This window comes from Pongo abelii, chromosome 4 (assembly GCF_028885655.2).
Source record: "Pongo abelii isolate AG06213 chromosome 4, NHGRI_mPonAbe1-v2.0_pri, whole genome shotgun sequence".
NCBI classification, from domain to species: Eukaryota; Metazoa; Chordata; class Mammalia; order Primates; family Hominidae; genus Pongo; species Pongo abelii.
In genome coordinates this window covers 140,974,303-140,996,407 of record NC_071989.2, presented here as the reverse complement: position 1 = coordinate 140,996,407, position 22,105 = coordinate 140,974,303, and the positions used below count along the sequence as shown (strand labels likewise).

General features: G+C 36.9%; 1 protein-coding gene across 4 annotated transcripts in view; it reads right to left on the bottom strand.

The window, feature by feature from the left end:
* The window catches only part of RAD50 (RAD50 double strand break repair protein), an 86,657-nt gene that overhangs the window by 16,632 nt on the left and 47,920 nt on the right, over positions 1 to 22,105 (bottom strand). For 3 of the 4 annotated variants that reach the window (XR_010140024.1, XM_002815863.5, XM_063724246.1), the window contains exons 15-21: positions 21,519 to 21,645; positions 20,565 to 20,758; positions 16,851 to 16,961; positions 16,367 to 16,459; positions 16,179 to 16,292; positions 9,410 to 9,537; positions 7,248 to 7,472 (exon numbers count right to left, since the gene is read on the bottom strand). Coding sequence is in view for 3 of the 4 variants with exons in the window: in XM_002815863.5 (XP_002815909.3) it covers positions 7,248 to 7,472; positions 9,410 to 9,537; positions 16,179 to 16,292; positions 16,367 to 16,459; positions 16,851 to 16,961; positions 20,565 to 20,758; positions 21,519 to 21,645 (992 nt within the window). In the remaining variant the exon portion in view is untranslated. Of the gene's footprint in view, positions 1 to 692; positions 3,200 to 7,247; positions 7,473 to 9,409; positions 9,538 to 16,178; positions 16,293 to 16,366; positions 16,460 to 16,850; positions 16,962 to 20,564; positions 20,759 to 21,518; positions 21,646 to 22,105 lie in introns of those variants that run through there. The other variant, XM_054555930.2, reaches the window with a different exon arrangement.

The window sequence follows — 22,105 nt, the reverse complement described above, 5'->3', positions numbered from 1 at the left end:
ATAACATGGATGGAACTGAAGGACATTATGTTAAGTGAAATAAGCCAGGCACAGAAAGACAAACTTTGCATGTTCTCATTCATTTGTGGGAGTGAAAAATTAAAACAATTGAACTCATGGAGATAGTGGAGATGATAGTTACCAGAGACTAGGAAGGGCAGTGGAGATGGTTAACGAGTACAAAAATATAGTAAGAATAAGATCTAGTATATGATAGCACAACAGAGTGACTACAGTCAACAATTTATTGTACATTTAAAAATAACTAAAATAGTATAATTGGAATGTCTGTAACAAAAGGAAGGATAAATGCTTGAGGTGATGGAAACCTCATTTACCCTGATGTGATTATTATGCATTGTATGCCTGCATCAAAATATCTCATGTACCACATAAATATACCTGCTATATAGCCATAAAAAATAAGAAACTTTTTTTTAAAAAAAGAATTCAAAATCTGGACATCTGTAGTGTTCAGAGGCAGCACTTTTAACCATGTATTATGGACTAACGAGGCTTTTTAAAAAAGGTAAAACTTATAATGTTGGACTTTTATACAAAGTCCAATGTCTTGCTTATAATACCCATTTTTATTTTTTCATCACAACCAACTTATCTTATTCCAAACAGAAGTTTTGGTGTTTTGTTTTTTTTTTTGCTTTTTTTTTTTTTTTTTTTTGAGACAGGGTCTCTTTCTGTCACCCAGGCTGGAGTGCACTGGCACAATCTTGGCTCAATGCAACCCGCCACGGGCTTCTGAGTAGCTGGGATTACAGGTGTGTGCTACCACGCCCAGATAATTTTTGTATTTTTTTGTAGTGATGGGGTTTCGCCATGTTGCCCAGGTTGGTCTCAAACTCCTGGACTTAAGCAGTCCACCCGCTTTGGACTCCCAAAGTGCTAGGATTACAGGCGTAAGCCACTAAGCCTGGCAAAATAGGTTTTTACCGACAAAAATCTGTTTTGATTTGTGTCTCTTCAAATAAACTATAATATCCTTGCTACAAGTTACTGGATCTCCTATTCCTTAATGCTCAATGAATGTTTGATAAGTCTATTGGATACACAGCATCTGTTGCTAAAGAACTAAGAAAAACTAAAAAGTCCCCTAAAGGCATAAATGAGGTAGCTGAGAAGACTAAAAGCAATTATTAAAGGCAACAAAAAATAAAAAACAAAAAACAAATATATGTATGTGTAGTCTATGGGCAAGAATTCCTTAAGTTTTGCTTATGTTCCTGTTTCAGCACCTTAAATTCCAAGACTAACCACTTTAAACTGTTGGATCTAATATCTAGGAGAGATGGCAACATTCAAAGAGGTTAAAAAACAAAAGTTCTCATTTGGTGCAGGCATACAATTCTATGAGCCATTTTGGACCCAGGGAGCATTGTAATGTTAACGTACCCACTCACAATGAAATGGGACAAAAGATATATCCATGGAATACTTTCAAAAAGTTGTTTTAAAAGTTAAACTTAATCTAACAAAAATCTTAGTATAATTTGTTTTTTAAAAATAACATGTTAATTGGCTCACTCCCAATTATTTCACAGTAAATGGATCTAATTTGTCTTACTTGATTATGTACTTCCTAAAACTTGTATATGCCAAAAATATGCCTAGGCAATTCTGGGACCACCTTTGTTATCATCACTAACTAAAAAAGTCCTCAAACTGAAACCAGAGTTCTCCTGTCTTCCTGAGCCCTGTCGTCTGAATGCCACTGCTCAGATTGGTCTGTTGACTATGTTGTATCTGACCAGAAGTCTTAGAAGAGAAGCTCTCTGTGTAACTCTCTTAGTGCTAAGGAAGATATTTGCCATTCCGGAAAAAACCACCACCACCAAAATCTAAGGTAAGTAATAATTCTCCTGCCACAAATGAACAGAACTGCTAGATAGACTTATAACAAAACTTATTTTAAATTCATAGTTGAGCTCACAAGAAAGAAAGGGAAATCCCTACATAACAGAAACGAAGATAGAAGTGAAAACCAGACCAGTCAGTATGTAACCTGACAAACTAAACTTGGGGTTATTATTATTACTGTTATTGTTAGTTTTGAGACAGAGTCTCGTTCTGTTGCCCAGGCTGGAGTGCAGTGGTGCAATCTTGGCTCACTGCAACCTCTACTTCCCAATTCAAGCGATTCTCCTGCCTCAGCCTCCTGAGTAGCTGGGATTACAGGTGTGCACCACTACACCCAGCTAATTTTTGTATTTTTTTAGTAGAGACGGGGTTTCACCATGTTGGCCAGGCTGGTCTTGAACTCCTCACCTCAAGTGATCCGCCCACCTCGGCCTCCTAAAGTGCTGGGCTTACAGGCGTGAGCCACCGTGCCCAGCCACGAACTTGGGGTTATTTTTATAACCTAGGGATTGGTTCTTATCATCCAGGACAGAAGATGAAGGATAGGACCCAAGTAAGGAAGAAGATTAGAAGTGACTCCCAACACACAAAAAATGGGACTCTTCAAGAGCTATAACACCAATCTTCAATGAAAGAGTGGAAAATTAATAAGTTGAAAATTCAAAGTCTTGGGCAAATGCTTTATATAGTTTTGGGGTTCAAAGTTACTCACTACCAGTGAGTATAGTCTAGGAACCTACCAACTAAGAAATTAACAAAAACCCTACATGCAGGCCAATGTTTTCTCTGGAGCTCTTAGTTAATATAAAACCAAAATTTCTGTGTAGATGGACATCTACAAGGAAAGGTCACAAGAGGGTCTCATAGAAAAAACAACACTACTAAAGATAAGCGCACAATTAAATGTTAATAAAACACAGAAACTTCACTAGGGGATAGAATCAACATACAAAACAGCAGAAGCAGACTCCTCAAAATGTGAAATTAAAAAATAATAACCTGAAAGAGAATATAAAATGTGTATAGTTAAAATGAGTAAAGACACATTCAAGAAGGAATCAAAATACTAAGGAAGAAAATACATCATAAGCCTGGCACAGTGGCTCACATCTGTAATCCTAGCACTTTGGGAGGCCTAGGTATAAAATGTGTATAAAATGAGTAAAGACACATTCAAGAAGGAGTCAAAATACAAAGGAAGAAAATACATCATAGGCCTGGCGCAGTGGCTCGCATCTGTAATCCTAGCATTTTGGGAGACCTAGGCGGGAGGATCGCTTGAAGCCAGGAGTTCAAGACCAGCCGGAGCAACATGACGAAACCCCATCTGTAATAAAAATAAAAAATTAGCCGAGTGGTGGCATACATCTGTAATTCCAGCTATCTGGGAGGCTGAGGAATGAGAACTGCTTGAACTCAGGAGATGGAGGCTGCAGTGAGCTGAGATCATGCCACTGCACTCTAGCCTGGGTGACAGAGCCAGACTCCATTTAAAAAAAAAAAAAAATTATAAAAAAACCATGTGAGAAAAAAAAATGACAACAACTCAATAGGCAGTATAAGTAGCAGCTAAATAATTTATGAACTACAAGATATTTACCCAGAGCCCAGTATATGCAAAAGGGGTTAAGCAATGTAGAGGAAAGAGGCGGTTATGTCCAATAAAAAGTGAAGAAGGGGAAAATAGTGAGAAATGGAGAAAGAATAATATTTGAAGAGATAATGTATGAAAAAATCCCCCAAATTGATGGAAGATATCAATCCTCAGATCAAAAAGCACAATTTATGAGCAGAAGAACTAAAGCTGAGTCTAGACGCACTATTATAAAAATACAGAACACTGAAGACAAAGGGAAAAATCCTAAGAGAACCAGGGGAAAAAGGCAGATTACTTTTAAAGGAATAATTAAAATGATTTCTCAACTGTAACCATAGAGGCCAACAAAAAATGAAATATTTTCAAAGTGCCAAGAGAACAAAACTGTCAATCTAGAACTCTATGCTCAGCTAAACTATCAAATTAAGGGGAAAAACTTCTCAAAGACTGATAGTTTACCACTAACAGTCATTCACTGAAAAAACTATTGAAGAATATACTCCAAAAAAAGAAAACTGAACCTAAAGAAGGGAGGAGTGGGATTTAAAAAGCAAGAATGAACAAAGAAATTGGTAAACATGCGGGGTTATGAAACCACCACAATAATTATTACTCATTTGTGATGATTTAAAAACAAGGTAAAACTAAAATATTAGACAAAAGAAATAATGCAGATGAGAGAAGATAATTAGTATTCAGGAAGAAGATAAAACAATTCACATTAAAGCTATGGTTTTTAAACTTTGATGTGCATCAGAATCACCCAAAATGCCTGTCAAAAATAGACTGCTGGGCCCTACCTCTCAAATTTTTGATCCAGGTCTGGGGTAGAGGCTGAGAGGCATTCCTAACATGTTCCAAGGTGATACTGATAATGGTGCTCCAGGACCACTTTGAGAACTAATGCATATGATTTTAAGTCAAATAAGTATGTTAAAAATTAAAAAGTAAACACTCAAATAACTAAAGTAGAATACAACCGATCCTTGAACACAGGTTTGAACTATGTGGGTCTATGTTTACGTAGATTTTCTTCCACCTCTGCCATCCGAGACAGCAAGACTGACCCCTCCTCTTCTTCCTCCTCCTCTTCAATGTGAAGAGGACAAGGATGAAGATCTTTATGATGATTCATTTCCACTTAACAGAAAATACATTTTCCCTTATAATTTTCTTTTCTTGTCTCCGGTTTACTTCATTGTAAAAGAATACAGCATATAATACACATAACATACAAAATATATGTTAATCAACTGTTTCTGTTATCAGTAAGGCTTCCAGTCAACAGTAGGCTATTAGTAGTTAAGTTCTGAGGGAATCAAAAGTTACATGTGGATTTCTGACTGCGTGGGGGTTTAGTGTCCCTAATCCCCATGTTATATGGTCAACTGGATAACCCAAAGAAGGGAAAAAGGAGGAGTCAAGAAAAATAAATCCATCTCAAAAAGGCAGGAAAGGAAAAAAAGATGGCAGAAATAAATCCAACTCAATTGAGTAATCACAATGAATATGAAAGGCCTAAATTCACTGGTTAAAAGACAGACATACACTGGATAAAGAAAATTCTGCTATATGTAATTAAGATGGTGTGAAAAATGGCACAGAGATAGATAAAGTGACCAATTAAGTAGAACAGAGAACCCAGGCCAACCCAGGCACATAGGGAATTCTGATATATGACAGAAATGACACTGCAGGTCACTGAGAGAAGGACAGTCTATCAATAAATGGAGCCAAGACAACCGGTTATTCATAACGGAAAAAATTCAACTTAGAATTAAATACTTAAATGTACTTACATGTGAAAGGCAAAATTTAAAACTTGTAGATAAAAATATAGAAGTAGGGCGCGGTAGCTCACGCCTGTAATTCCAGCACTTTGGGAGGCCGATACAGGTGGATCACGAGGTCAGGAGATCGAGACCATCCTGGCTAACACCGTGAAACCCCATCTCTACTAAAAATGCAATAAAATTAGCCGGGCATAGTGGCGAGCGCCTGTAGTCCCAACTACTCGGGAGGCTGAGGCAGGAGAATGGCGTGAACCTGGAAGGCAGAGCTTGCAGTGAGCCGAGATGGCACCACTGCACTCCAGCCTGGGAGACTGAGTGAGACTCCATCTCAAAAAAAAAAAAAAATATATATATATATATATATCTTTATATATATATATCTTTTTATATATATATATATCTTTATATATATATATCTTTTTTTATATATATATCTTTATATATATATCTTTTTATATATATATATCTTTATATATATATAGAGAGAGAGAGAGAGAGAGAGGAGTAGGGAAGGATTTCTTAACAAGACAAAGAGCTAACCAGAAAAGGCTGCTAAATTCAACTAACTCAAAATCAAATCCAGTGTCATCAAAAGATGCTAAGTGAAAAAGATAAGCATAATGTTTGAAAAGACATTTGTAATACATATAACTGAAAAGGAATTGAAATGCAGAAGAGATAAAGAACACATTCAAATCAATAAGAAAAGACCAATAGGGCCAGGAACAATGCCTCACACCTGTGACCCCAGCACTTTGGGAGGCCGAAGTGGGAGGATTGCTTGAGCCCAGGAGTTTGAGGTTACACTGAACTATGATTGCACCCATTGCACTCTAGCCTGGGTGACAAAGAGAGACTCTGTCCCAAAACACACAAAAAGACAAGACTAATAATGTATAAACAATGATTCATCATTTTAAACCTATGAGGTTGGCAAACATTAAGAAATTTATAAAACCGATGTCAGAGGATCCATCAAAGAAACGCTTATATACTGCTAGTGGTATAAATCAGTAGTCATCTCTGGAAAACAACATTATTTTGTAAAATTGAGCATACTCCGCAATGCACTCCCACAAATGTAACCTTATACCTTTCCTCCAGAAGACATGACAAGACCTGGAAAAAAACCCCAAATGTCCATCTGTAGGAGAATGGATACATTGTGGTCTATTCCCATAGTAGATTATGTAAATCAGTGAAAATGAATCAACTATGGCCATAAACAACATGGATAAACAAAAGCAAATCCAAATAAAAAAGCAAGTCCTAGAATATCATATCATTTTTAAAAAGCTCAAAATATGACATATATATGACAAAACTGTTTTTTAAAAAAGCAGAGAAAGTAAAAATCTTTGTCACTGGTTACAGGGAATGGGGATGACAGAAGGTTGAGATAAGAAGGGAGCATCTAAGTGGATGACAATCAGTGATAATGGTAGATTGGTTAGAGGGAGGTAGTATCATGAATACTCCTAGATATTAATATGTTTTATATCTTAACTTCGTAACTTAAGCTAGTGTGTGTTTACATACATACATACATATATTTTCCATTCCATGGTATACATAAAATACCATATTTAAAAAGAAAAAATGGGCTGGGCGCAGTGGCTCATGCCTGTAATCCCAGCACTTTGGGAGGCCAAGGCGGGTGGATCACCTCAGGTCAGGAGTTCGAGACCAGCCTGACCTACATGGAGAAACCCCGTCTCTACTAAAAATACAAGATTAGCCTAGCGTGGTGGCATGCACCTGTAATACCAGCTACTTGGGAGGATGAGGCAGGAGAATCATTTGAACCCGGGAGGCAGAGGTTGCAGTGAGCTGAGATCGTGCCATTGCACTCCAGCCTGGGAAAGAAGAGCGAAACTCTGTCTCAAAAAAAAAAAAAAAAAAAGGAAAAAAAATGAGAGAAAAGATTACTAAAGTATGTTAGTTAATATTCACCGCAATAAGAAAATCCCCAGTCTAATACTTACTGGTCAAGAGTCTTATAATAAATATCCAGATCCTTGTTCACAAGTTCTGTTGTCCTCATAACAATCATCATTTCTCTATACTTTTCCTCAGCATCCCGAAATTGTGGTTCTCGAAGTTCTTTCTTAAAATGAATAATTTCTTCTTCATAACCTTTCTGTCGCCCTAATGCCAAATTATGATTTCTTTTTATATTGTCTATGTTCTCTTCCAACTTCTGATGTTCACTGTAAAAAATAAAAATGACAAATGAGGACCATTTTTTAGCTTTTAACAACCTAAAGTGGAAAAGTCATAGATTTCTTTAGATAGGTTAAGTATCATTCTCCTTAGCAATCAGTATATTATAACAGAGTCTCTCCTTGCTTATTATTTAGGGCTTTGGTTCTAAAGAAAACCCCTCTTTTCCTTCCATGTCTCTGCCCCACATAGGTTGCTAAACAGCTAATTTTGTGTGTTAGAGAACCCTCATAGCATGTGATCACTGATAAAAGTTCCTGGCCTTTAGACGCTAAGTAAAGCACTCTGGTGATTAATATTACAAATTCACAAACTTCTGATTGTGAACTGAGAATGCACAATTATCAACATTAAGAAGTTATGGATAACAGGCTTCATCATCATTTTGCTCATGTCAAAGGCACAATACGAATTAAATCATATATTAATTTTCTGCAGTAATACTTATTAAAAATTTAGATTCCTCCATGAAAACAAAATTTCTCTTGCACAAGTGTAAAAACCATAATAATGACCAAAAGAAGTAAAATATTCAAACTTTTCTGATAATTTGGCAGACTATACAAATTTCAGTGTATGCTTTAAAAATCTTCGTTTATTTATTATCACTTATTAAGCATCCTCTTATGTGTCAGGCACTACTCTCAAGCTTATGGGCATCCTTACAGAGTCGACTGGATTACATGTTTTGTTGGCATTTCTGTTATGTCCTGGTTGAAGAAAGGTTTGAAAAATAGTTGTACTTAGTAATGTGAATGAATGTAAAAAGTACTGTTATGTACCAATTACAGAAGAAATTTTTTAAATATCTGGTTTTGGTCTTTAGTAGCCACGAATATATTATTTCAAAATTTCTTCTAGCAGCATTACTTTTCCAACTTGCCATGGAGAGTATAGTGTAAAAGAACTGAGGCTTGGAAACTAGGATATTAAGGTCACATTCTTGGCTTTCATCATAATTTCCTCTGTGATTTTTCTGGGTCTAAGTGTGCATAATGCATAAAAAAATGAAGACTCTGAAGATGATGAGCTCTTCTAGTTAAAAATCTGATTTCCCTGATATAGGAAAGAGATTTTAAATAGCTAAGAGTACTTAACCATAACACAGGATTAACCATTTGTTAGGCTTTATAAATTAAGTTAAAATTCACTTTACTATATCCTTTAGAAAAGCCTGGGCATTTTTTCATTCAGATTTCTGTATAAATTCAAGAAGACATGAGAACTCTACAAGGAAGGGTTTAATAAATGAGAGGCCTGGATTTAACCAGCTGAGGTGGTTGACAATCTAAGTATTTGCCTAGTACAACCTTTTATATCAGTCTAGTGCCTTAGCATCAACAAGGTTTTTACAGAATTCCTAAGGGAACTCTAAGGCAGTCAAGGCAGGAATAAAATCTTTTCTGCTGTACCAGGAAGGTAGCAACTACAATAAGTAACAATAAGACCAGATAAAGGAAGAATGAGGCTCATCTTTCCAAAGAAATGCTCTGGTGGACACATAATTACAAATGAGAAAATCTAGAATGAATCTCTGTGGATAAATCACTCTGGCAACAACTCCATTGATAATATTATAGACTGTACAAGCTCTGACCCAGACAAGGTCCACAGCTCCATATTCTTTATGCTTAGTACCACTATTCTGTGCAGCAGGCTAGCAGATGTATGGGGACTAAGCATGTTCAATACTGAATAACTAAGGCCCATCACTACAGTGTGATTACCAATTCTATATCACTTCTTCAGTAATAAAGTTCTTAGGGCCATGAAATATAATTGTATCAAAACACTGTTCACCTTCTAGTAACTCTCAAAGGATACCAGGCTGAGGCTAAAATTCTTTTAAAACAGGTATTTAATATTCTTCACATTTCAGTAATAAAGACGTTTATTTAAACCGAAGATTATTTTAAAAGCATACTTTTTCATTTGCAAAACCTGCATTTGACCCATTTCCTTCAAATGTTGTTTTCTTTCTTCTTCAACTTCTTTTAGTTCCTCATTTCTTTTTCTTAAAGTAAGGTTATCTTGTAGCCACCTTTCTTGTATCTAAAGGTAAACATTAAATTAGTTAACAAAAATAACCAAGTTACTAACATGAAATCCGTAACAGGCAACTGGTGACAGCAAGTGCCATTTCTGTCTTACTTAGAATCATGTGAAATTCAACAGAGGGAGAATAAGCCAGTGTGAAGGAATCTACAGGTCTGGGGCAATCTGGATGGCCCATCCCCATCCACAGTCACAAGTGTAATACCTCCTGTAGCGCAGCTTTTACTGCTCTTTCACAACCATAATCTAAAAACCAGGTCTACTGTTTGACGGGGAGTCTCATAAAGATTTGAGCATATATCTGTGTACTTAATTTACTTATAAAGTATTAAAATATTTAGTAAAAATGCTATGAAATGTTGTTCACTTAAAAACATACAAAACAGACATTTTAAATGGTGAAATGAAAAATATAACTAGATATTTTAATACCTACATCCCCAGTGGATCATTTTGCATAGGAACCCCATGATAAAGCCTACTGACCTAAAAGATTATAAGAGATCAATACTACTACTGAAGTCTTCCCCAACTTTTTCTTCCTAGTTCTGTCTTCCAACATGTACCAAGACCATTAGAACCTGTTAGGTATATGTTACCTACAACTTCTACCTTTAGGTTGACAAATAATAATCACTCAAGGCAGTAAGAAGTGCCACAATAGTAGCATATATCTATGAACTTGGTACTTTCTTAGCCACTGAAATGAAATTTCAAAAAATTGGCTGTTCTTGTTGAGTAGTTTTGTCCTTCAAAAGAGACTCAATAACACTTAGCAGCAGCAACAACAACAAAATTATTTCAGTGGTTTTCCTGGTGATTAAAATGAACTATGTTGTCAAGAGACAATCATTAGAAAAGAGTTTGTAAGTTGATTCTTTGGAATTTAGAGAAAAAACAATTTCCTGCAGAAAGAAGGGTGATTTGGCCCACAAATCATGTGTGTAGAAAACTTATCCCGAGTTTGGAGTAAGGATTTCTCAAAGAGGGAGCTGGGACCCTCCTGCAATAGCCCTTGCAGCTAAGCTAAACTCAGTGACATGGGAAGTGAGAGATGGAAAGACCTGTGGCAATATCTTGCACCAACAGTAAAGGTAGATGAGAGAGGGAAATCAAGGATTTCTCTCACATGCTTAATGTTCATATCCAATCCTGCCCATCTATGTGTGACTATTTTTAGAGTTTTTTTTTCTTTTTTAACAGTCAGAAAGTAAGGCTACTTTCATTTTTCCTGGAAATAATATAAACATACAATTTATCCACAGGGTCCACATCTACGGATTCAACTAATCATGGATCAAACATATTGGGGGAAAAAAAAATAAAAAGTAATAGTACAATAAAAAAATACAAATTTAAAATAATACAATATAAAAACTACATATCATTTACATATTAATATCAAAAGCAATCTAGAGATTAAAGTATATCAGAGGATATGGATAGGCTATATGCAAACACTTGATATGCCATTTTATATAAGGGACTTGAGCATCCTAGATTTTGGTATCTGTTGTATCGGGGGGTCCTGGAACCAATCCCTCCCAGAGATACTGAGACAACTGAATACGTATCTACTAAAGGCATTATTATAGGCAGTTAAAGGTGACTAAAATGACATGGTTATAAATGTCCTTTGTTGCTAAAGCAATCTAATGTACCACTGTAGCTGCTGTGACTTACCAAGGTTCTACTATGGGGTACTATGCTTGTTGTTCCTTAATAGGAACAAGGAAATGTGCTACTGCTTACTTTCATCTAATACCCCAGAACATTTGAATTTGTTTTCACGATTGCATGAAAGGACTCTTTAAAGTGCTATCACATTTTTAGATGAGATTGATTTTTGACACAAAATATTGTTGCTGGTCTGTCTACCTGCATTGTTACCAGAAAGCTAGGCATTTCTTTCTTTTAGGTCAGCTTCCATTATTCTTCTAGTTTGAAAGACAGCATATACCACATCAAGAGTGTAATGCTTTGAAGTCAGATACATCTAGGCTTAAATCACAGTGTTATTACTTTTAAACTGGATAACTTTGGGCAAATTAGTTTAAACTCTCTGAACCTCAGTTTGCTTATAACATGGTCAATAATAATACTATCTATCATAAAGAACTATTGTGTGGCCGGGCGCGGTGGCTCATACCTGTAATCCCAGCACTTTGGGAGGCCAAGGCAGATGGATTACTTGAGGTCAGGAGTTCGAGATCATCCTGGCCAACATAATGAAACCCTACCTCTACTAAAAATACAAAAATTAGCTAGGCCTGGTGGTGCTCGCCTGTAGCCCCAGGCAGGTTGAGTGAGGTAGGAGAATCACTTGAACCCGGGAGGTGAAGGTTGCAGTGAGCCGAGATTGTGCCACTGCACTCCAGCCTGGGTGAGAGAGCAAGACTCCATCTAATTAAAAAAAAAAAAAAAAAAAAGAACTATTGTGAAGATTAAAGGAATGAGTGTATGTAATCAGTATAGTGCCTGACTCAATAATTGCTAATAAAATGCCTTTTGGGTCAAATTTGTCCTTTGTACTGTAAGCAGTGAGAATTCTAATTATCGTCTACAAAATATAAAGTATTAGAGAAAGGAAGGGAAAAAAAAATCAGATGCAGTTATAGTATACCACAAATGTTTTTCCATTCTACTAGAAATTTGATAGTGTAGGGTCCAGTTCTACCTGTTACTACTTTTTGTGACCTTGGGCAAGTCAGGTCACCTACAGTTCTCTTCATATATTCCTTCATCTGAAAACTGAGAAAGGCAGTTAAGTTTCCAAATTATTCTATTCTGTGGACTAAATTTAGCAGGGCTTAAATCAGTATGTAAATAAGTGACTGTTAGGCTCCTCAGCTCTTAAATATTAACCCCAATCATCCAACTCAGAAGATAGTTAATGCATGCAGCTGGTCACCTATGGAAACATAAAAATTAGCTGCATTCTAGACACCTGTGAGAGAGTGGCATGCTGAACAGATTGCAGTCCAATGTCCACCAAAAGTCTGGCTGGGAATAACACCACTTCTAGAAGACTGCCTGAAAGCTATGCAGTCCATCCAGTCCTGGCTCAGTTATTGACAGCTAAAGGGATATATTAGAACCTCTAAGGAATTTCAACAAAACACACATATCTCTGCCCAAACCCCCAAGATTCTGATTTACTGGTGTGGATTGGAGACATAGACATATTTTTTTTTTTTTGAGACAAGGTCTTGCTCTGTTGCCCAGGCTGGAGCACAGTGGCGTGGTAAGGGCTCACTGCAGCCTTGAACTCCCCAGCTCAAGCAATCCTCCCACCTCAGCCTCCTGAGTAGCTGGGACTACAGGTGTGCACCATCACACCTGGCTAATTTTTTTGTAGAGATGGGGTTTCGCCATATTGCCCAGGATAGTCTAGAACTCCCAGGCTCAAGCAATCTGCCTGCCTCGGCCTCCCAAAGTGCTAGGATTACAGGCATGAGCCACTGTGCCCGGCCAACACATGTATTTTTAATAACCTAAGTAATTTTTTAAAAACTGAGATGTAATTAATATTCCACAAAATTCACTGTTTAAACGTGTACAATTTAGCAGTTTTAGTTTATTTACAAGGTTATACAACCATTACCACTATCCAATTCCAGAGCATTTGATCATCCCAAAAGGAAATCTCATATTCAATAGCAGTCACTCTATTCCTTCCTCACCTCTAGCCCCCTGGAAACATTAATCTGCTGTCACTGGATTTACCTAATCTGTACATTTATTATAAGTGGAATCGTACATTATGTGACCTTTTGTGACTGGCTTCTTTTGCTTAGCATGTTTTAAGGGTTCATTCATGTGGTAGCATGTATCCTTTTTATGGCTGAATAATATTCCATCGTATGGGTATACCACATTTTGTTTATCTGCTCATCAGTTGATGGCCATTTGGGTGTGTCCGTATTTTGACTATTACAAATAATGCTGCTATGAGCATTCTTGTACAAGTTGTTGTGGGAACATATGTGTTCAATTTTCTTAGTTCTATACCTAGAAGTGGAAAAACTCAGACGATTTACAGGTGCCCCTAGCTAAGAACCTTTGCTTTCTAAACATTAACATTTACTTCAGGCTTCAATCATACCACCCTCTACAGAACCTCATATCAAGGAATAATGATGCTGAGATACACTGTATTTTTTTTTAAAGCCCTGTGAAGTCTGCTGAAGACTATACATGTCTTCCTTTCTATGAATAGAGACATTTTCCTGTAGTCAGTATAGGAAACTGGTTTTCTTTTAGCATTGGCACAATGTGAATCTTGACTAATTGGGACTTCCTTTTTTTTTTTTTTTTTTTTTTTTAAGACGGAGTCTGGCTCTGTCACCCAGGCTGCAGTGCAGTGGTGTGATCTCGGCTCACTGCAAGCTCCACCTCCCAGGTTCAAGCCATTCTCCTGCCTCACCCTCCTGAGTAGCTGGGACTACAGGCACCTACCACCACACCCGGCTAATTTTTTGTATTTTTTAGTAGAGACGGGGTTTCGGCGTGTTAGCCAGGATGGTCTCGATCTCCTGACCTTGTGATCTGCCCACCTTGGCCTCCCAAAGTGCTGGGATTACAGGCATGAGCCACCACGCCTGGCTGTTTTTTTGGTTTTTTTTTGTTTTTTGTTTTTTTTTGAGACGGAGTTTCACTCTTGTCACCCAGGCTGAAGTGCAATGGCGTGATCTCGGCTCACTGCAATCTCTGCCTCTGAGGTTCAAGCGATTCTCCTGCCTCAGCCTCCTGAGTAGCTGGGATTACAGGCACGTGTCATCACACCTGGCTAATTTTTCTATTTTCAGTAGAGATGGGGTTTTACCATGTTGGCCAGGCTAGTCTTGAACTCCTGACCTCAGGTGATTCGTCTGCCTTGGCCTCCCAAAGCGCTGGGATTACAGGCATGAGCCACTGCGCCTGGCCTCCTCTCTTTATTTGACTGCTAGAATCTTTAGCAAGCACATCAGACTTCATGCATACTTTTTATACACTTCTCTCTTAGTTTCATTACTTTCTTGCCCTTATTTCTACACTGCCTTGTTTTCCCATTAATTTGAAATACATTTATCTTTGCTCTATTGTATATAACTAAGTAAATAATTTCTGGAACAAGGAAGGTTACAAAGTAAACTAATACCATCAGATCCACTAAGTTTAGACCATCACCTTAAAAGGGGTCATAGATCATTAATCTTAACAATTTCGTATATATATACAGAGAGCTGCTGCGAATTTACAGATTGTGATTTTTATATAGGCAACTACATAAAAGCTAGTGATAATTATTCTGTTATATATGCATCATAAATTTATACAGTTATTCAATATGTATTAGGCCAGGCAGAGATTTGATCTCCCTTTGACTGATATTTCATATATTTGAAATTCTTGGTGGTACAGAAAGAGACCCAGCAGAAAACTAATGTAACTAATCTTCCAAATGATTTTTAGCAACCATTTATAATCGAATGGTTAAGGCATTCAAATAGTAAATTTTGTTTAAAACAGTAAGAACAGAGAAATGGTATAGTTTTTAAAGGCATTAACTACCATGCTTGCATAAAGCATGTGATGATGGATTCTTGATATGATTTTGATTATACTATAGAAATTAATTACTTTAATAGAGAAAATAAATGATATAGGAATCAACTGGAAAATGACTTAATATATAAATATTTTCCTTACAGATAACTTTCAAGATTATTAAACCTTAATCTGTCTTTTGTGAATTTATGCTACATAAAGATATGTTAGAATAAGAAAAGATACAAATATATGTTAAAGATGTTCAGTGTCACACAGTTTGTGATAAGGAAATGAAATCAATCTGAGTAAGTGCTGGTATATATACAAAATGGACTATTTTATAATCATTAAAAAGAATGTGATATATCTGAGTTGACAGGTAAAATCAAATTATGTTAAGTGAAAAAAGGTACAGAATAACATGATACGACCCCATCCATAAAAGTAAATTTAAATATATATATACACACACACACCCCTAAATTTATCTACCTATCTGCTGGTATATGAATAAAAAACTTCTTTAAGAACAAATAAGTATAACAGTTAATGACATGTAGAAGTGAGATTGAGAATTAGGAGAAGGGGAGGAACACTTTCAGTTTTATGCCTTTATGTTCAAACTTTTACCACGAGTCTTTTACTGAAAATAAAAATAAAAAATAAATGAAGTAAGAATGTTATTGGAATTATTTTTCTTTACTTTTTGCATTTCTTTTTAGAGACAGAGTCTCGCTCTGTCGCCCAGGCTAGAGTGCAGTGGTGCAATTGCAGCTCACTGCAACCTCTGCCTCCCAGGTTCAGGTGATTCTCATGCCTTAGCTTCCTGAGTAGCTGGGACTACAGGTGCGTGCCGCCATGGCCAGCTAATTTTTGTATTTTTAGTACAGTCAGGGTTTCACTGTGTTGGCCAGGCTGGTCTTCAACTCCTGGCCTCAAGTGATCCACCCACCTCGGCCTTCCAAAGTGCAGGGATTACAGGTGTGAGCCACCACGCTTGGCCTCTTTCCTTTTTGCATTTCTATTCAATGGATCTTCTATTGAAAATAAAACTATAGAAAAGAATGTCATAGGTGTAAGTGATACCATAAGCAAAACAGACCTACCTTCTGTGTATCAATATCTTGTCTCATGATTCTCATATCTTCATTTATCTTTTCTTTGTGTTTCTCGCATTCACTTAGTTGAGCTATTACTTTATTAAGTTCAGTTTCTTTTTGCTACAAAAAAGAAAATTCTTTAAGCACGTGAAATAAAAATACAATCAAATAAATAATTTTAAGTTTTAAATTACCTTCTTATAGTCATCTTTCCCATCTTGAATATAATTCTCAATGTCTTTCATATAGCCATGAATATTTTTAACCTTCTCTTTAATATCATTCAGCTGTAGAAAAATATTCATTAAATTTACACTGGTTGTACTTAAGGGCACATAACAGGAGAGCACAGTAAAACACTGGCTGGGAAGTTATGAACCTTGGGTTCCAATTTCCACCACTACTGAATTTTATGATCGCAGACAAGTCCCTTTCTCACCTATAGGAATTGATTAATTAGTCTCAATTCTTAACTTCTATTTTAGATCAAGCAGCAAAATAATTTACATCAAATCCTTGTTCTAACGAGAATTTCTAATGTCAAAATTATACCATGAATCTGAAAATACTATTTATCTTATGCTATTTAATTTCATGTGAAATAAGTGTCTGACATGGTGCTATGAACATAAGTTTAATACAGATATTTGATAAGTAAATATATAAATGAAATCTTACTTTATCCTGTGCTATTTTGTTGCTTGTATTTTTTTTGTTGATTAATTCTTCTTTTTCTTGCTGGAACTTTTCCAATGTTGTTTCCAAAGGGCTTACCTGCTCTTTAGCATCCTAAAAATATAACAAAGATAAAGTATTATATAATATTCCATTATCTTACTTTAGGTGTCAGACCTCACAGTCTTAATAAAAGCACTTTCTATGTGCCAGGCTCTAAAAGTCAACTCATTTGCTCCTTTCAATGACCCTATGAGGACAGTAACATCATTTTCAGTCCTATATTTCAAATGAGCAAACAGACACAGAGAATGATTTGTCCAGGGTCACAACAGCCAATAAATGAAGCAGCCAAGATTTTAACCCAGTCCAGCTCCAGAGTTCACGCTCTTAACCACTACGCATGCTATACTGCATCAACCACTAATTTGATTCTTAATCTAGGCCACGTGATCCCAATTATATTAGCGTGTGGCTTCAAGCATGAGTTTTCATGATTTTACAGGTGCCCGTCACTGCTGCATGATCAAAGAATAGGAAAGCTCATTCGGTCCAGACTTTTCTTTTTCAGATGAAAATATGATGGTAAAAACACTTCTGTCCTTAGGCTTAGCCTGCTAAGGCTATGCAGATATTTCATGGTAATAAAAGCATACTGTTAAACTAATGTTGGTGTCTCCACCTCTATTTTGGAAGGAACGGGGCTTTCAAGTAATAAACTATTTTACTAAATAGAAGTCCCCATTATTTAGCCTTGTAACACTAAATCTACAACATAGTTATATGATAACCACAGTTCAAAACAAAGGTCCTCAAGCACTTTAAGATTCTGAAGTACTGAGTGAATCTATAGAGGTAGATACAATTATTTAGTAATTACTTCAATACAGGTCTATTTTATCATACTGGGAAGTGGTATGGTGTGTTAGGAAGTCAAATGCCTTCAGTGTCAGAAGATCTATCAGAAAATCAACTCTGCTTCCTATTAGCTGCATAAACTTAGGCACTCATGAGACATTTGTAAATCTCAATTTCTTTTTCTATAAAGAGATTTCATCATCTAAATAGGGTTGCTGAGGCACTGAATGGTTCAATGTCAAAGTGCTTTATAAACAGTAAAAAATTATACAGATGCAAGTACTATTTTGTATTATATTCTGAACCTCTGATATTTTGTAATCTAAAATTATTTAAGAAATAAAAATTTATAGTAATTATTCAGTAATATACTTAGTGCTTACTGAATGAGTACGCATAATTATATAAACCTAGGTAAGATTGTTTCTAACTGTTTATAACTGGTTGAGTCTTAGATGTGATTAATCTATATAAGGGATGTCAAATGCATTCCAGTGGCAACTGAGTGCCTGCTCACTGTATTGGTAAGGGTTCTGAAACCACATCTGGAATCAAATGGAAAGAGTGCTATGACTGAGAGTGTCCGCCATAGATAAAGGATCTGCAGATAAGACAAACCTCCTGTACAAGCAGGAATCCTTATACAGAATTAACCAACCACCACCTGACCACCTCCAATAACATTTACTACTTAACCAGGCAGCCAGTTCTTCCTTATTATGGCAAACTCCTTCTTCCAGAAATCTTTACTTACTAGTACAAGTTCTATCACTTAGGAACCACACGAATAATTATTATACCATTTTCATTTGATCCTCATAATAGCTGGTTTTCAAAGGGAATGCTTCCAGTTTTTGCCCATTCAGTATGATATTGGCTGTGGGTTTGTCATAAATAGCTCTTATTATTTTGAAATATGTTCCATCAATACCTAGTTTATTGAAAGCTTTTAGCATGAAGGGGTGTTGAATTTTATCGAAGGCCTTTTCTCCATCTATTGGGATAATCATGTGGTTTTTGTCTTTGGTTCTGTTCATGTGATGGATTACATTTATTGATTTGCATATGTTGAACCAGCCTTGCATCCCAGGAATAAAGCCGACTTGATCGTGGTGGATAAGCTTTTTGACGTGCTGCTGGATTCGGTTTGCCAGTATTTTATTGAGGATTTTTGCATCAATGTTCATCAGGGATATTGGCCTGAAATTTTCTTTTTTTGTTGTGTCTCTGCCAGGTTTTGGTATCAGGATGATGCTGGCCTTATGAGTTAGGGAGGATTCCCTCTTTTTCTATTGTTAGGAATAGTTTCAGAAGGAATGGTACCAGCTCCTCTTTGTACCTCTGGTAGAATTTGGCTGTGAATCTGTCTGGTCCTGGACTTTTTTTGGTTGGCAGGCTATTAATTACTGCCTCAATTTCAGAACTTGTTGTTGGTCCATTTGGGGATTTGACTTCTTCCTGGATTAGACTTGGGAGGGTGTATGTATCCAAGAACTTATCCATTTATTATTTTCTAGTTTATTTGCGTAGAGGTGTTTATAGTATTCTCTGATGGTAGTATTTCTGTGGGATGGGTGGTGATATCCCCTTTATCATTTTTTATTGCATCTATTTGATTCTTCTCTCTTTTCTTCTGTATTAGTCTTGCCAGTGGTCTATTTTGTTGATCTTTTTTAAAAACCAGTTCCTGGATTCACTGATTTTTTTGAAGGGTTTTTCGTGTCTGTATCTCCTTCAGATCCGCTCTTAGTTATTTCTTGTCTTCTGCTAGCTTTTGAATTTGTTTGCTCGTTTCTCTAGTTCTTTTAATTTTGATGTTAAGGTGTCGAATTTAGATATTTCCTGCTTTCTCTTGTGGGCATTTAGTGCTATAAATTTCCCTCTACACAGTGCTTTAAATGTGTCTCAGAGATTCTGGTACATTGTATCTTTGTTCTCATTGGTTTCAAAGAACATCTTTATTTCTGCCTTCATTTCGTTATTTAACCGGTAGTCATTCGGGAGCAGGTTGTTCAGTTTCCTTGTAGTTGTGCAGTTTTGAGTGAGTTTCTTAATCCTGAGTTCTAATTTGATTGCACTGTGATCTGAGAGACTGTTATGATTTCTGTTCTTTTGCATTTGCTGAGTGTTTTACTTCCAATTATGTGGTCAATTTTAGAATAAGTGCGATGAGGTGCTGAGAGTTCTGGCCATTACACTAATAAAGAGCATTTCATATTAAAGAAACATGGGCTGGGTGAGGTGATGTATGCCTGTAATTTTGGGAGGCCAAGGCTGCATTGCTTGAGGCCAAGAGTTTGAGACCAGCCTGAACAACATAGTGAGACCCTGTCTCTACAAAAATTTTAAAAATTAGCCAGGCGTGGTGGTGTGTGCCTGTAGTCCCATCTACTTGAGAGGCTGAGGCAGGAGGATTGCTTGAGCTCAGGTCGAGGCTGCAGTGAGTGAGCTGTGACTGTACCACTGCATTCCAGCTTGGGAGACCGATGAAGACTTTGTCTCCAAAAAAGAAGAATAGGGCAGGGCATGGTGGCTCACGCCTGTAATCCCAGCACTTTGGGAGGCCAAGGTAGGCGGATCACCTTAGTTCAGGAGTTTGAGACCAGCTTGTCCAATGGTGAAAACCCGTCGCTACTAAAAGTATAAAAATTAGCCAGGCATGGTGGTGCACGCCTGTAATCCCAGCTACTCTGGAGGCTGAGGCAGGAGAATCGCTTGAACCCAGGAGATGGAGGTTGCAGTGAGCCAAGATCGTGCTACTGCACTCCAGCCTGGGTGACAGAGCGAGACTGTCTCAAAAAATAAAAATAAAAAAAGAATTAAAATAATTTTACAAAAAACATGTATGGATATTCTTACCTTTATCTCTCTGTACAAAGACTGAACTTCAGTAGATAATTCCACAGTCTGCTCCTCCAGTTGCTGACGACGTTGCAAATTAGTGGATATCTGAAGTTTCTCAGATTTTAGCTCATTTGTTGTACTTTTTAGATGTTGAATCTGTTCCTGCTGGTCCTGTATAAGCTTACGATTCAATTCAATCTTACTAGAAACTACACAAAAACATATTATCACAGTAATTAATGTAAGGGCATAGAAAATACTATTCGTATCATTCTTCCCATTTTTATCGGTCTATGGAATCCACAAATGCTATTTCTGTGGGTCCCACCCACTGCAACAAAAATATAATGAGAACCCTGCTAGCTCTCAAATCAGCTTGATGTCCCCTGCTGGCCACTCACAGGGAAACCTCACAGGGCAGGTATAAATGAGAAAGAATACAGCTCATGGCCAGGCGCGCTGGCTCACACTTGTAATTCCAGCACTTTGGGAGACCGAGGCAGGTGGATCACCTGAGGTCAGGAGTTCGAGATCAGCCTGACAAACACAGTGAAACCCCATCTCTACTAAAAAATACAAAAATTAGCTGGGCGTAGTGATGTGTGCCTGTAACCCCAGCTACTCAGGAGGGTAAGGCAGGAGAATCACTTGAACCCGGGAGGCAGAGGTTGCAGTGAGCCAAGATTGCATCATTGCACTCCAGCCTGGGCAACAAGAGCGAAACTCTATCTTAAAAAAAAAAAAAAAGAAAAAAGAATACAGCTTATTTGATACTCTCCTACTATTCAAAATCTGTTGTGCAAAGTAAGAGAACAAAGAGAAGTGATGCTTTTCAGAAAAAAAGAGTGAATATACTGTGGACTGGAAGGAACTTCGTTGTCCATGTAACAGATATAAAATTGACTGTAAAAGGCATGTGCTCGCAATGTCGAAGTCTCTATGAGTACAGAAGGACACAGACTGTATTACCTGTGTCTAACTTGTGCTGTTTCTCTTGTTTCTCCTGGTTGACTTGTTGGACAGTTCGATCTAAGTCTATTCCTTGTAGCTTAGCTGCTTGTTGTGCAATTTTTCTTTCAACATCTTTAAGTTCCATCTTAAGAATGTAACAAAATTATTTCCTTTAATAAACTTACTGCATTATTCAAAATCTTTAAAAATTAACTGCTCTTATAATTTATTTTTTTAAATTTATTTATTATTATTATTATACTTTAGGTTTTAGGGTACATGTGCGCAATGTGCAGGTTAGTTACATATGTATACATGTGCCATGCTGGTGCACTGCACCCACTAATTCGTCATCTAGCATTAGGTATATCTCCCAATGCTATCCCTCCCCCCTCCCCCGACCCCACAACAGTCCCCAGAGTGTGATGTTCCCCTTCCTGTGTCCATGTGTTCTCATTGTTCAATTCCCACCTATGAGTGAGAATATGCGGTGTTTGGTTTTTTGTTCTTGCGATAGTTTACTGAGAATGATGATTTCTAATTTCATCCATGTCCCTACAAAGGACATGAACTCATCATTTTTTATGGCTGCATAGTATTCCATG